Raw genomic sequence first — 12,972 nt, forward strand, 5'->3', positions numbered from 1 at the left:
AATACTTACTTGTTTTCATCGGTCCCGGAGACGTTCTCCTCGCTGGTGCTGCCGCCCGCTACTAAACCCTCTTCGTCTTCTTCGCTCGCCCCCACCTCCGAGTCTTCCGGATCCCGCTTAAAAAACTGTTTAAACTGCTGCTGCGACGCGTTATCAAGCAACCTCGACACCGGTACCAGGTCCTCCTCTCCCTTTCCTACTGCTTTTTGATCGCTCCTTTGGCCGTTGACATCATCGTTCTCGTCGATCACCAATTCGCAGTCTTCGTCTTCCTCTTTCTTACCGTTCTCTATGGGTTTCGCTCCTCCTCCAAGATTCGAGCGCAACTGCTGCGCGAGTATCGCGTACTTCAACTTTTCGCTGATCTGTTCCTTCGACTCCTGGTAGTCGTACACTTTCGGCATCTCGAAACTGGGCACGTTCAAGTCGCAAAAGGTCGGTTTCGTCACTACACCGCTCACCATCTTCCTGGGTGGGTGGCCGATATTACCTCTCTGTCTTTGCGACCAATAATGAGGGTGTTGCTGCTTGATGTGTCGCTCCATGTTCGAGCGCAGCGTGAATCTAGCTGAACAATGTTCGCAGGTGAACGGTCTTTCCGTCCGGTAGCGCCTCTGTTTCTGTTTCGGCATTAACACGCCGTTCTTGATTATCATTTTGACCGAGTTGGGTGACTGCATAGGGTCTCCGTTGACCGTCTGCTGACCAGGACTCTGAAGCCTCGGACTGCTGTCGCTGAAACCGGTCTCCACGTTTAGATTCAAAGGTTTCATCTCTGGTTCCCGGGTCAAATTAGCAGCCGTGACGTCGGCCGTTGGAGGCGGAATATTCGGGAATGGTTTAAAGTCTTCGCCAATGACGCTGCCTCCGCACAATTGAAACCGTTGCATGCGCTCCTTGATCTCTTGAGGACCAGGCAAGGCGGGGAAGAGCAGGGGGTTGACTGGAAAGCCCGTCCATCCAGGAAAACCGCTTCGGTAGAGGTGCGCTAGGTGGGTGGCATAAAGGGCGGCTGGGTCAATCTGTGGAGGCGATTTCAACAGCAGCTCGTTAATGGGAAATCTCGGCGATGCTGGCGACGACTTTTTGGTCAGGTCTTGAGGAACGTCCATGGCCACGTCCGCAAGCTCTACTTTTTTCTTGCTTAAATCTAGGGCCTCTTCCACCACAGGCGGTTCTTCCCGGTAAGGTTCAGGCTCGAATACTCGTGGTTGGTCTTGCAACTGGTCGAGTTTTTTCACCTGGAGGGTTGGTGTTAGGTTCTCGGGCTTGGGGAGGAGACCGAATGGCTGGGGGAAGAAATTCGAGATGCCTCTCTTTAACGATCGAATGTTTTCGTTACGAATAAAGTCCACCGCTGCTGGAAACCTGGTAGGTTGCAGTGCCTGTAGGTCGGGAATCAAAGGGGGTGAAGCAAAATCAGGCTTGGCCTCCGTTTTGGGAGTGGAACAGTGAAGCTTGACAGGATTGAGGTCGCTCAAGTCAACTCCCGATGGGGTGGGCGTTTTCTTCGGTTCGTCTTTGACATTGAGCTTGTTGAGATCGTCGTTGGTCGGATCTTCGGAGGGGTGGTAAATAATCGATTTCTTTACGTCTTCGCGGGTAGTCTTGGAATGCCGATTCCTCAAGTGTCTCTCGCAGTTCGCTTTGGTCGTGAATGCGTAGTTGCAAAGTGAGCATTCGTAGGGCCTGTCGCCGTTATGAGTGCGCATGTGCCTGATAAGCGCCGCCTTATCGACGGACGAGTGAGGACACATGTTGCAGAAGTACGTGCCGTTGGCGTTACCGTTCAAATGGGCTCTGTTGTGGCCCTTGAGGGCGCGCAGGTTCGGGAACACGGCGGTACACAGTCTACAGGGGAACTCGCCTCGCATCTTCATTTTCCTGAACTCTATGGCGAATGAGTCCTGCGACTCGTCGTCCTGTTCGCCCTTCGAGCAGTCTTCGACGTTGGGTTTGACTGCGGGTTTGTGGTCTGCCGGTTTGGCGTGCATCTTCTGCAGGTTGATGTTGGATAAGATCGACTGGATGTCGGCTAAGTCTCTCGTGTTGTCCATCGCTTTGGCGAGGTGTTCCCTGAGTTTGATCGGGTCTTCTTTTGCGAATTTCTCGTCCTGCATCAAGTTCAACCTGGACAAAAACTCAGCGCATCTGATGTCAGCACCTGATATGTTCTGGTCGTGCGATTTCAAAGCCTGCACGTCCGCGCAGGAGTTCTCGTGGATCTCCAGAGCAAGGAAAAGCTCGCGAGCATTTGCGGCATTGAAACTTTAATCCTCCCGCCACCTTATGGAGGTTCGTTTCGCACTCGTGCTTTGCGATGATAGGGAACTTGTTGCTGGAGAAATCAACGAAGGTCAAATCTTTGAACCCGAGTATAGATGGGTGTTTGGGCTGGTTGGTTTCATGAGCCGCCGCCTTGTGGACCATCAACAGTTTGTTATTGGAGAACACTTGCTTGCACAAGGTGCATTTGGCCGGATACTCTGGATGATTGTCTTACAGGTGAGCATCCAAGTTGCCGACGGTACTGAAATCCGACCTGTCGCACACGGGGCACTGGAATCGCGACGTTTCTTCGCCATCGCGACGCGCTTCACGTCTTTTGGTAACGTAATCGGTCGTGTCCAGCTTCCTCTTGTTGTTGAATTTCGTGTCTACTTTGTTGTTGTTAAACTCGGTGCTCTTGGAGCTGCCGCTGTCTGTCGTACTGCCATCCGATTCGTAGTTCTCTTTGGTCGAGTGAGTCCTCATGTGCCGGTGCATGTTTCCGTTGGTGGTGAATGTGTCGCCGCAGTGCTTGCACTGGAAAGGTCTCTCGCCGCTGTGAACCAACACGTGCCTGTCGAGGCTAGAGTTGGAGCTGAGCACCTTGCGGCATATCTTGCAAGAGAACGACTTTTGCTCTTCGGATTCGTTGTTGTGCGATCTGATGTGGAGGGTGAAGTCGTGCTGCGACGCCAAAATGGTATCGCAGATCGGACAGACGTACTTGCGTTCGGGCGAGCTGCAGTCGCTGCGGGCGTCAGCGTCGCCCTGAGTCGTGTTGGCAGAGAAGACGCCTGAGTCGCTTTGGTAGCTCTGACCGGCGGCACAAAGCTCTTGTTTAATGTCGGGCAGTTCTTCCATGTCGGTGACTGGAACCATAGAAAAAGGTAGTGCTAGGGGTGAATGTGTCGGAGTAGTTATAACTAGCAATATATAGGTGAGAAACAAATAACAGGTTACAAAGGAAATAGCAAATCAACAAAAGATTCCAAAAAGAATTTAATTCCATCGACGAATTTTAAGAAGAAACTTGTACCGGGGTAGATGATTTCACTAATATCTTTATCTGGTATACAACGCCATAGCTGGTATAACCCAGGTAATTAGATGCGCGTACGTGGCTGTTTAAGAGGACCATCACGTCGACACCGAAGTTTTCCATATAAGCTCTTGCGCAAGACCTTAAAGAAGAAAACAATAGGCCTGCACGAATCGGGTCAAGTGAACGAGAATTTCATCGGTCTACCGATACGGCGACAAGAATTTTCTCGTCCAAGTGTAGTGAAGGTCTATACTTGGTCCAAACTAATCCATCGGGACTGCAGCGGAACGGTTAAAGTTACGGTTACGGTTAAATAGAAAAAAGGATGTTTATTTTAAAACGTGTTAAAAATGCCTTATTGTCTTTTCCAAATTTCCGTTTGTTTCAGAAATACAAGGTGATTTATAAAAATCGAAATTACTCTGTTAAATCTTTCGAAATCGGTTGATTTTAGGAAGAAAACCCAAGATTGAAAGTTTTATTGTTTTTTATAAGATGTATTTAGATTGTATCTACGACGTTTCGTTCCAGAACCATTATCTATCTTAGTTTAAAAAAAAATTGTTTTCTTTGAGGACCAGGTCCGTATATAAGAAAATAAATCGATGAGGATAGAATACAAACGAGACTTAATATGCCAAGTTGAAGAGGAAAAAAAGTTGCATGGTAATGTGAAATTAGTTTTAAGACATCTCTTTAAATAATGTTTTTATAAATCAAGTTCTGCAACGGCGAAAAGGAATTTTTAATAAGCCATAAAACTGGTCCTATAAAGTAGTTGGGACCTGGTATAACATTAATTTACTTAAGTCGAAAAGGTGGATGTTTTGGTTTTCAAACTTTTCCATGCTTTTTTTTAACTTTTTAACATTTAACAACCAAGTAAAATTATTTTGTAGCAATTATTTTACTCTCCAAAATTTGGTGTCCAGATTGTCACCCCAGGTAAAAAGGGAAAAAAAAACACTTGTAACTTGCGACATTTGTTTCTCATTTATTGGAAAGAGACACCCGGTTTATAAACGATTTCGCAGGCTACGGGTTTCGACACAAAGATTATACCAGTCAGCTTTCTCCTTTCGTGGTGATAAGCGAAATAAAATTTGGCCATCAGTCGTTTTCGATGCATTACGTGTATACCGTATACCTCCAGATCGACTGTTCCCAAAAAAAATTGAATAAAAATTGACCAGGGCGCCAAAAAAAATCGATATGGAGAGCTGAATCCCGATGTCATTCTACCAGCTACAATTTGATTCATATTTTTCTGTAACGCATCAAATTAACTATACCTCTGAGACTACTCATTGTTTAGCCCACAGTACAGGATGTCATTTTACTCTAAATCTAATGCTGCATCACTAAATATTACATAAATAAATACTAAATATATTTAATATTTGATGTTGAATGAATAAGCACTAGTAGCATCGTTATTAATTTTCAATTTTCATACATTAAAAGATCTCGATTTATTTGTAAGTTGCGAAAGTGCAAACTATATTTCATTAGCTGTCAAAGTGTTTCTATTTTCTGGTTTTTGTATGATCAGCATTTTCCTGTACAATAATTGAATCTTCAAAGTGTTGTGTCTCTAGAGTTTTGCTCTATGCAGTCCTGCCTACCAAAAGTGTACAACACATTTTTTCTATTTTATCATTTTTTTATAGAAGTTTTGCATTATTTTTTTTTATATTTTTTGTAAGTTTAGGCTACTCATAACTGTTTTTTATATTATTATTTAGAGCTACTTTTAAAAGTTACTGGTTTAGTATATGCACTGGAATTGCCTTTCCATTCATTACAAAAACCCGAGCACTACATTCTCCAATGACGCAACCTTGATATCCGCAGCATATACTGCACCTACCCACCGTGCATGTCGTTATCGAAGATTTTTCTCAACTGCGATAACATTTTATCAACAAAGGAAGTGCAACCTGCCTGCGGTTGTGTTTTGGCAAGTTGCGCTCCATCAACACGAGATAAATCCCCTTGTTTTCGTGTCTCGTCGCGCTAAAGTATATACAGGGCGCGTTCGGTTCAGATAGAACACAAAAAATAGTAAACGGTGAGTTGCTATGCACATGCGTTGTTGAAAAGTATATTTTGTTTTATTAGTTTACTGGCTTTTAATGTTTATATGTTGAACACATTATTTTGGTTGATAAAATGGAACTTTTTTTGGAAAAAAGACTTTGTTACTTTTAAAAAATCGATTAAATGGAATTTTTCGAAAGTACAAAATTTCATATCTCGGATGTTGCAGAGAGTTGCCGAAAAATTGAGTTTTCATATTTTGTGTTATTTACTGTTCTCCGCTCGCTGTCGAATCGCATAACCACCTGTTCTTTTCCGATTTTAAAGTGACTATTTGAAAGTTCAAGGTATCGACACGAGACTATGGGCTATATCAGAAATATCTACCGGGTGTGCCAATTATGGGCAAAAAATTGAAAATTTAGTTCCATCTTGGGGAATGATTCGATTGGCGGTTTCTTCCATTTGTCTATATAGGCCGTATCAACTTTTGTTAATATGGTTTTTGCACATTATACAGGGTGTGTTGGATGAGCCGCACTAAATCAAAGATCTGTCCAAAATTTGCATGTTTCGACTTGAAATTTCACAGAAAGGTCTATGTTACAAAACCTGGCTTTCATAAGAGGTATTTAAAAAAATAACTTTTTTTGAGTTATTTTGGGCCCCGGATTTTTTTTATCGAAAACCATTCACCTGATCGGAAATATTATTAGACCATTAAACGCTAGAGAGCTGGAACTAAAACTTTTATTTTGGTGATTTTTTCGATTATGTACAGGGTGGTCCAAATTCGAGGGGCCTTTATGGCTGCATAGTTACAGCAGCATGGTTAGCCCAAACTTTGGCGATATAAAAATTTGTACTAGCGATTTCCAATTATATTTTTCAGGTATTTCGCGCACCTTGTATGATAAAAATTGCCGCCTAAACGAAATTTCTGAATTTTTTACGGTTTTTCATTTAACTAATAATGAAGCCAATTAAGGGGCCTCTTGGCTTTTAGCATTTGCAGCATAGTTAGCCCAAAACTAATATGCATGTGACGGGCTCGACTTTCGAGAGAAGTCGAAAGCTTAAAACCGTATCGTGATATGTTAAGTCGTTTTTGAGTTTCAGAGTGATCCTCAAAAATGTGCGATTTTAAAGGCCCTCTATAACTTTTTTAATTGTATTTTTTTTTCTTAGAGCCTTTAGTTCCCGAGATATCACACAAAGTTATATTTCTTTAGTTGGGATACCCCCAATTTTTCTGAAAAATCAGTTTTATAATAAAATTTCCTGTCGAACGATGTGCCACACACCTACTTTTATTAAATAGTTGATGTTTGCAATTTTTGATATTTACCATAGTAGGCGCCGTACGCAGCCTAAATATGTAGATCAAATTTTATTGTTTTTTTTTTGTCATACAAAATGAAGTTGGCTACGACACGAGGGGACACAGTAACCTCGCACTTTAACTTCTAGTATTCCGTTAGTTCTTTCAACTCTCTAACTCTGGCTGGTCTTCCATACGTCCAAAGCCTCGATTTTGTAAAGGATCCGTATTCTTGTAGATGACGTTTTAACTTTAAAAATATTTTTGAGCTAGGTTGCCTTCTTTCATATTATTAGAAAACTAATTAAAAAAAAATGGGGCATTCCATTTTAAAAAAATGTAACTTTGTGTTATATCTCTTGAACTAAAGGCTTTAAGACAAAATTGGTGAAATAGGTAGATTTGCCCTTAAAAAATCTTCAAAAAAGGTTTTTAATAAAAATCTCTATCTTTACAAATAAAAAAGTTATAACGGGTTTTTAGAAGCGCAGATTTTTAGCTTTAGCTTTTTACTTTTAGCTTGGAAACGCTTTGACATATCACGATGCGGTTTTAAGTTTTCGACTTCTCTCGAAAGTCGAGCCCGTCACATGCATATTAGTTTTGGGCTAACTATGCTGCAAATGCTTAAAGCCATAGGGGCCCCTCGAATTTGGACCACCCTGTACAGAGTATGTCGATTGTATGCAAAGAACTAAGTCACTAAAAATTAACTTTTAAATGGCTTCATTATTAAATGAAAAACCGTAAAAAATTGAGAAATTTCGTTTAGGCAGCAATTTTTATCTTTATCATACAGGGTGCGCGAAATACCTGGAAAATATAATTGTAAATCGCTTGTACAAATTTTTATATCGCCAAAGTTTGACATGACTTTGATGTTAGGTTGAATGCACATTTGAAAGGCTCTTTATACAGCGTGCATTTTTTTTGCAAAAGTTTCATAGTGGTCAGCAGGAGCACTACAGAAAATGAAACAAAATGCACAATGCTCTTTTTTTGTCAATTCCTTGCTGTTAAACGCCCAACAAAAATTTGTAAAGACGAACGTGTCAGAGCACACGCTTAACCTCCAAGCCTGCCGCAGGGAACATTTTGATTAGGTTCAGGTAAGGTCTGTTCATAGATATAAGAAAGTGACCAATTGCTTTTGAATGGGATTATCCAAGGGTGGTCATTAACATACAATGCAACAAGATTATTACTCAAAGTTTCTGTGTTTAATACTCTTTGGTTTGGTATACTACTTAGTTTGTTTATTAGTAATCATTCTTATTTCGTCTGTAATACAGCGTGTGTTGAATCGTGTCCGAATTATGCAAAATATGTGCGAGTCTAGTGTATCTCGGGAGATGCTCCCGCCCAAATGTAGAAAACACTATTCTATTGAGACTAAGGACGGTATAAACAATATTTATTTGACTCTCATTGAACGTGATGCCAGCAAGCAAGCATCTTGAGAAGAAACGGCTATATTGACGAAAATTCCAACATCAACTGTATGGAAAATTGTGAATAATCCCATTTAAGCGAGGAAAAAAAAGAAGCGATGCTGACGTTTTCTCGAGTGTAGATGAAAGTGATCAAGATATAATACGATGTAAAATTTACCAGTTATAAGAGGAACAAAGCGAGCCTACATTAGATATCTTAATTAGGAAGCTTGAAAAAGATAAAACCGGTGTTAAATGTGGCAGAACTACCTTATGGAAGTGTATTCAACACAGGGGTTTTAGATTTAAAAGAATTGACAAAAGGCAAGTTTTAATGGAATCTTTTAGAATTCGGAAATGGCGACTGGAATATCTAGAAAAAATCAGGATTTACAGAGAACAACAAAGGCCAATTATTTACTTGGATGAAACCTGATTCGACACTTATGATACCCCGGAAAAGGGTTGGGTTGAGTCAACTGATAAGTGTAAAACAAACGCGCCATCAAAAAGAGGTAAAAGAATAACTATTTTTAAAATGTGCTGCAGCGCATTTTTCCAGATCTCAACAGGTATATTATTAATTACATTTCTAATTAAATTTATGCTCTGATACTTGATTGTACTTGTAGCCACAAATGTTTACTGGAATCAACCCATCCTTAAGAAGAAGAAAATTGTTTTTTTTTATAATTGAAATATTGCTGTAGTTTTTTTAATTTAATTAATTTTAATTAATTAACTAAAACATTTTTTAAGTACGGTGAAAATATTTTTAAAGCTGCGTTGATAAGAAATTTACCAAAAACTATAGATCAAATTCCAAATCTGATGGGCCTGGGTGGCGTATAATATAGTGATATATACTTTGTTTAAAAAATATAAGCATGTTTTGATTTGAAATATAATTCTGTCTCTCTCTCAGAGTCGCTATTAAGATTAATTACAATGGTTTCTATGATGTTTTGTATGCAAATCTAAAAATCTTATATTTTTAAAATGTGCTGCAGCGCATTTTTCCAGATCTCAACAGGTATATTATTAATTACATTTCTAATTAAATTTATGCTCTGATACTTGATTGTACTTGTAGCCACAAATGTTTACTGGAATCAACCCATCCTTAAGAAGAAGAAAATTGTTTTTTTTTATAATTGAAATATTGCTGTAGTTTTTTTAATTTAATTAATTTTAATTAATTAACTAAAACATTTTTTAAGTACGGTGAAAATATTTTTAAAGCTGCGTTGATAAGAAATTTACCAAAAACTATAGATCAAATTTACCCCAAATCTGATGGGCCTGGGTGGCGTATAATATAGTGATATATACTTTGTTTCAAAAATATAAGCATGTTTTGATTTGAAATATAATTCTGTCTCGCTTGGGTATATAAAAGGACAAGAGAAATACAACAATTACTATCACTAGCAGTCTATTTCTATAGTAAAATTTGCCTCATTTTTCCATCAGGCCATGTGTATCGAATCAAATTTCATCAAGGTAAATTATAGACCTGTTATCGGATGTATGATCTCTGACATTCCATTACCATTTATTTTTTGTCTATTTTGCGGCATTTAAATCCTATTTTGTAAAAATATCTATCATCTTCTTCTACCTTCCTGTTCACTTTATCCAAAGGTTTTAAACCGTTAATAGTATCCTTTATCGAGGATACTGGCGGGTTTGTAAGTATTTATGATTCTTATCAAACTTCTTGCTTAATGAATTCACTACTGATTAAACATCTAATAGCAAGTGATCTCGTCGGATATAACGGAAACATGGGTGATATATCATGATTACATGATTACCATGTTTGACTAAAAATCTAGAATCATCTTAAAGCGAAGTATGAGCGCGGATGTAAACACCGTAAGAAAATTAAAAAATAAAAATTATTCCGGACCTCTTGTCTCCCATAAGCAAAGCAATTTGACAGCCGAGCTGCTAGTCAATATCCGAATATAACCGGCGGCCTATTCAACACTTCCCCTCGCACCTACCAACCACTCAAATGCCAAAAAGTCTTATTACGCCTTATTAGGAGCGTGAAAATACATCAGATGCTCTTTTTCGCATGGGCCTTTTCATCGCCCTCGCGCAGTCGAAAGTCAATAAGTATCCGGCGTGAAAGCAAACCCCCTAACTCCCCCATCGTTAACAATCTGTACCAACGGGCCTTTTGTACGGGTCGGGAACCGACGTGATCTCATCAAAAATCGGCCCCATTCATCATTTAGATTGGTTTGCTACCGCGCAGGCTGTTTAATTCCCGCACAATAGGAACGGGACGTCACTTCGTTATTTAAAACGCTCTTGCAATATATATTTACTTTTTTGACTTAACAATTCTTCTGTCAAAACTCACTTTCCACGATCACCTCAAGCTTTTGATGAAGATAGTCGCAAACCAATGAAGATAAACAGCGCTCCTTGACAAATGTGTGGTTTGTCTCAAAGCAGTCGTGGCAAGTATCGAAATAAATTGTCGACTTCAATAATAACAGCTGACCAGTCGATATTGTAAGACATAGACGACTGCTCAATCCTCTACCTTCCATTTCAGATTATCCAAAGTAGAACCAACCTGGTTTTAATAGAGTGGATATATTTTCATTCTCATCATATCTTATTTACTACATTCCATGGATTGACAATCACTATGTATTTTGCTTATACTCAACAAGTCACGCGTAATAGCGTTTTTGTAAGGATGTAGTTTTCTTTTAAAGTTTCCTCTATTCCTACTTATTAAATATTCATACAGAAGTTTCACAATATGTTTTGGATCTAATGACAAGCGATTTCGACGCTACATTGGTATAAATAACAGTAAATACTCGTAAGAAGCTTTTTTCGAAACTTAAACTTTTTTGGAGAAGGTACGTCAAAACCCAAAAGAGTATATATACTAATTATGAATATGATGAATCGAACTTGCTGACGTTCCGCCAATCAGTTCATAAGCTCTGAAGAAGCCAACAGGATGATTGACGAAACATCAGCAAGTTCGATTCATCAACAACCGATGCAACAGAAATAGAGAAAATTTATAAATAGTATTACAGTAACCTCTGGCAGTGTCTTACGCTCGGTATTGAAATAAATCGATTTTAGATCAATTTATAAGACGGATTTGCGAGTTTTTAACCTTTTTTTTTTCAATAACCAGTTCACGATATCTTAACACCCTTACATTTTTCTGAACCATTTTTTTTTTGGGGAACACCACAAATGATCGAATGTTCACATGACCGAAAATCCCGAGCGGCGTTCGGTTCCGTTTCGGAAAGTCTCGGTGCGTCTCGTCTCGCGAGGGATCTCGATGTAGCAGACGCTCAAATGGTATACTAGATAGGTATAATCCGAATACGAATTAGGAAAAGGGTGCTTGTTTTAAAGATACATTCAAAAGAATATTTTTTATTACAGCCACCGGCTAAGGTAAAAGTTGACATCTTTCAAATCAAATTTATGAATGACAAAACAAAATAGGTAAGGATGATGGGAATAAAGCTGACTGAATTCATTGTGGAATTTGTCCTAGCCAGTTGCGAGTGAGTCTTGGGGTAATACACATTTATGGGTCCCTACCCTTAGGCTGCTTTACAAATAAGATGGGGCGTTTCCCATAGCCACATGAGAATCACATAAAAATAGACTTATGGTGCTACAAAAATACTTTAAATCTGCAGCATATCGTGGACCTGGCTTCTGGACTCACGGCCCCAGAAATGTCCCTAATGGCCGTACCAAATCTTTTGTTATTGCATCGGTGTAGCAAAAAATATTTGTACTGATTGTTCTCTTTTATGATGTAAAACTGTTCAGATGGATGAAATGAAACAAAAATTTTAATAACTATTCCCAAAACTTAATATAATAATTTTTTTCCATCGACATTTCCTTGTATTTGATGTACAATCCACAGTGTCTTGTCCAAGTAAAAGCCTATAATAATAACATTTTTTATTTTTGTGTCAAAGGTAACCTCTACCTTTATACACCTTATTAGCAGTTACCAGTATTTTTTTTAATAAACGTCAAATATATTTATTTAAGATTTCAAAAATTACCAAGAAAGGTCACTTTGATTATATATATATATATATATATATATATATATATATATATATATATATATATATATATATATATATATATATATATATATATATATATATATATATATTTTCTAGTTTGTGAGTTCTTGGATCCTTTTGACTTATATATTCTTAAGAAATAGTTCTTGTTTTTTTTTTGGTCCTTTTTTAGTGAAATTAAAATAAGTTTCAACCAAAACTAACCAAAACAATTGTTTTGGTTCGTCGTCTTATCAATGTGGCTTGTCGATTTACATATTCGATATGTCTGTTGTGAATGTTGTAAAACTGTAAATTACCAAACAACTATATAGTGAACCGTTGATTTTTGGCTTAAGGTTAAAGGCCGAAACGTCACAAAAAATAAAATGTTTTACAAGTAACGGAAACTTATTTTAATTTCACTAAAAAAGGACCAAAAAAACCCTATATATATATATATATATAGTGTTCGAAGTGTTTTCGGAGCGCGAGCATTGAAGATGCCAAGTGAGATTTTGGCGAAACGTCTGCAGGATTCCAGTCGGATGCAGGATTCCAGTCGGAGTTCAACGAGCGAACGGATGATATCCCGGAATATAGTGTCATCATATATATATATATATATATATATATATATATATATATATATATATATATATTGTTATTTAATATTTCTTGGTGGTTCTTATTAACTTATATAAAGGTAGAGGTACCTACCTATAAAATACTTTCTAATGAAGGGTAGGTCCAACAAATTGGTTAATATGCTTTCATACA

General features: G+C 38.4%; 1 protein-coding gene across 1 annotated transcript in view; it reads right to left on the reverse strand.

Moving 5' to 3' along the window:
• LOC132705187 (ras-responsive element-binding protein 1-like) overlaps positions 1 to 12,972 on the reverse strand; it is a 71,885-nt gene that overhangs the window by 1,884 nt on the left and 57,029 nt on the right. Inside the window, 2 exon segments of the mRNA XM_060675639.1 lie at positions 10 to 2,232; positions 2,234 to 3,137. Coding sequence (XP_060531622.1) covers positions 10 to 2,232; positions 2,234 to 3,137 — 3,127 coding nt within the window.

The sequence above is a fragment of the Cylas formicarius genome, unplaced genomic scaffold (genome assembly GCF_029955315.1).
Source record: "Cylas formicarius isolate icCylForm1 unplaced genomic scaffold, icCylForm1.1 PGA_scaffold_10__41_contigs__length_53128322, whole genome shotgun sequence".
Taxonomy (NCBI): domain Eukaryota; kingdom Metazoa; phylum Arthropoda; class Insecta; order Coleoptera; family Brentidae; genus Cylas; species Cylas formicarius.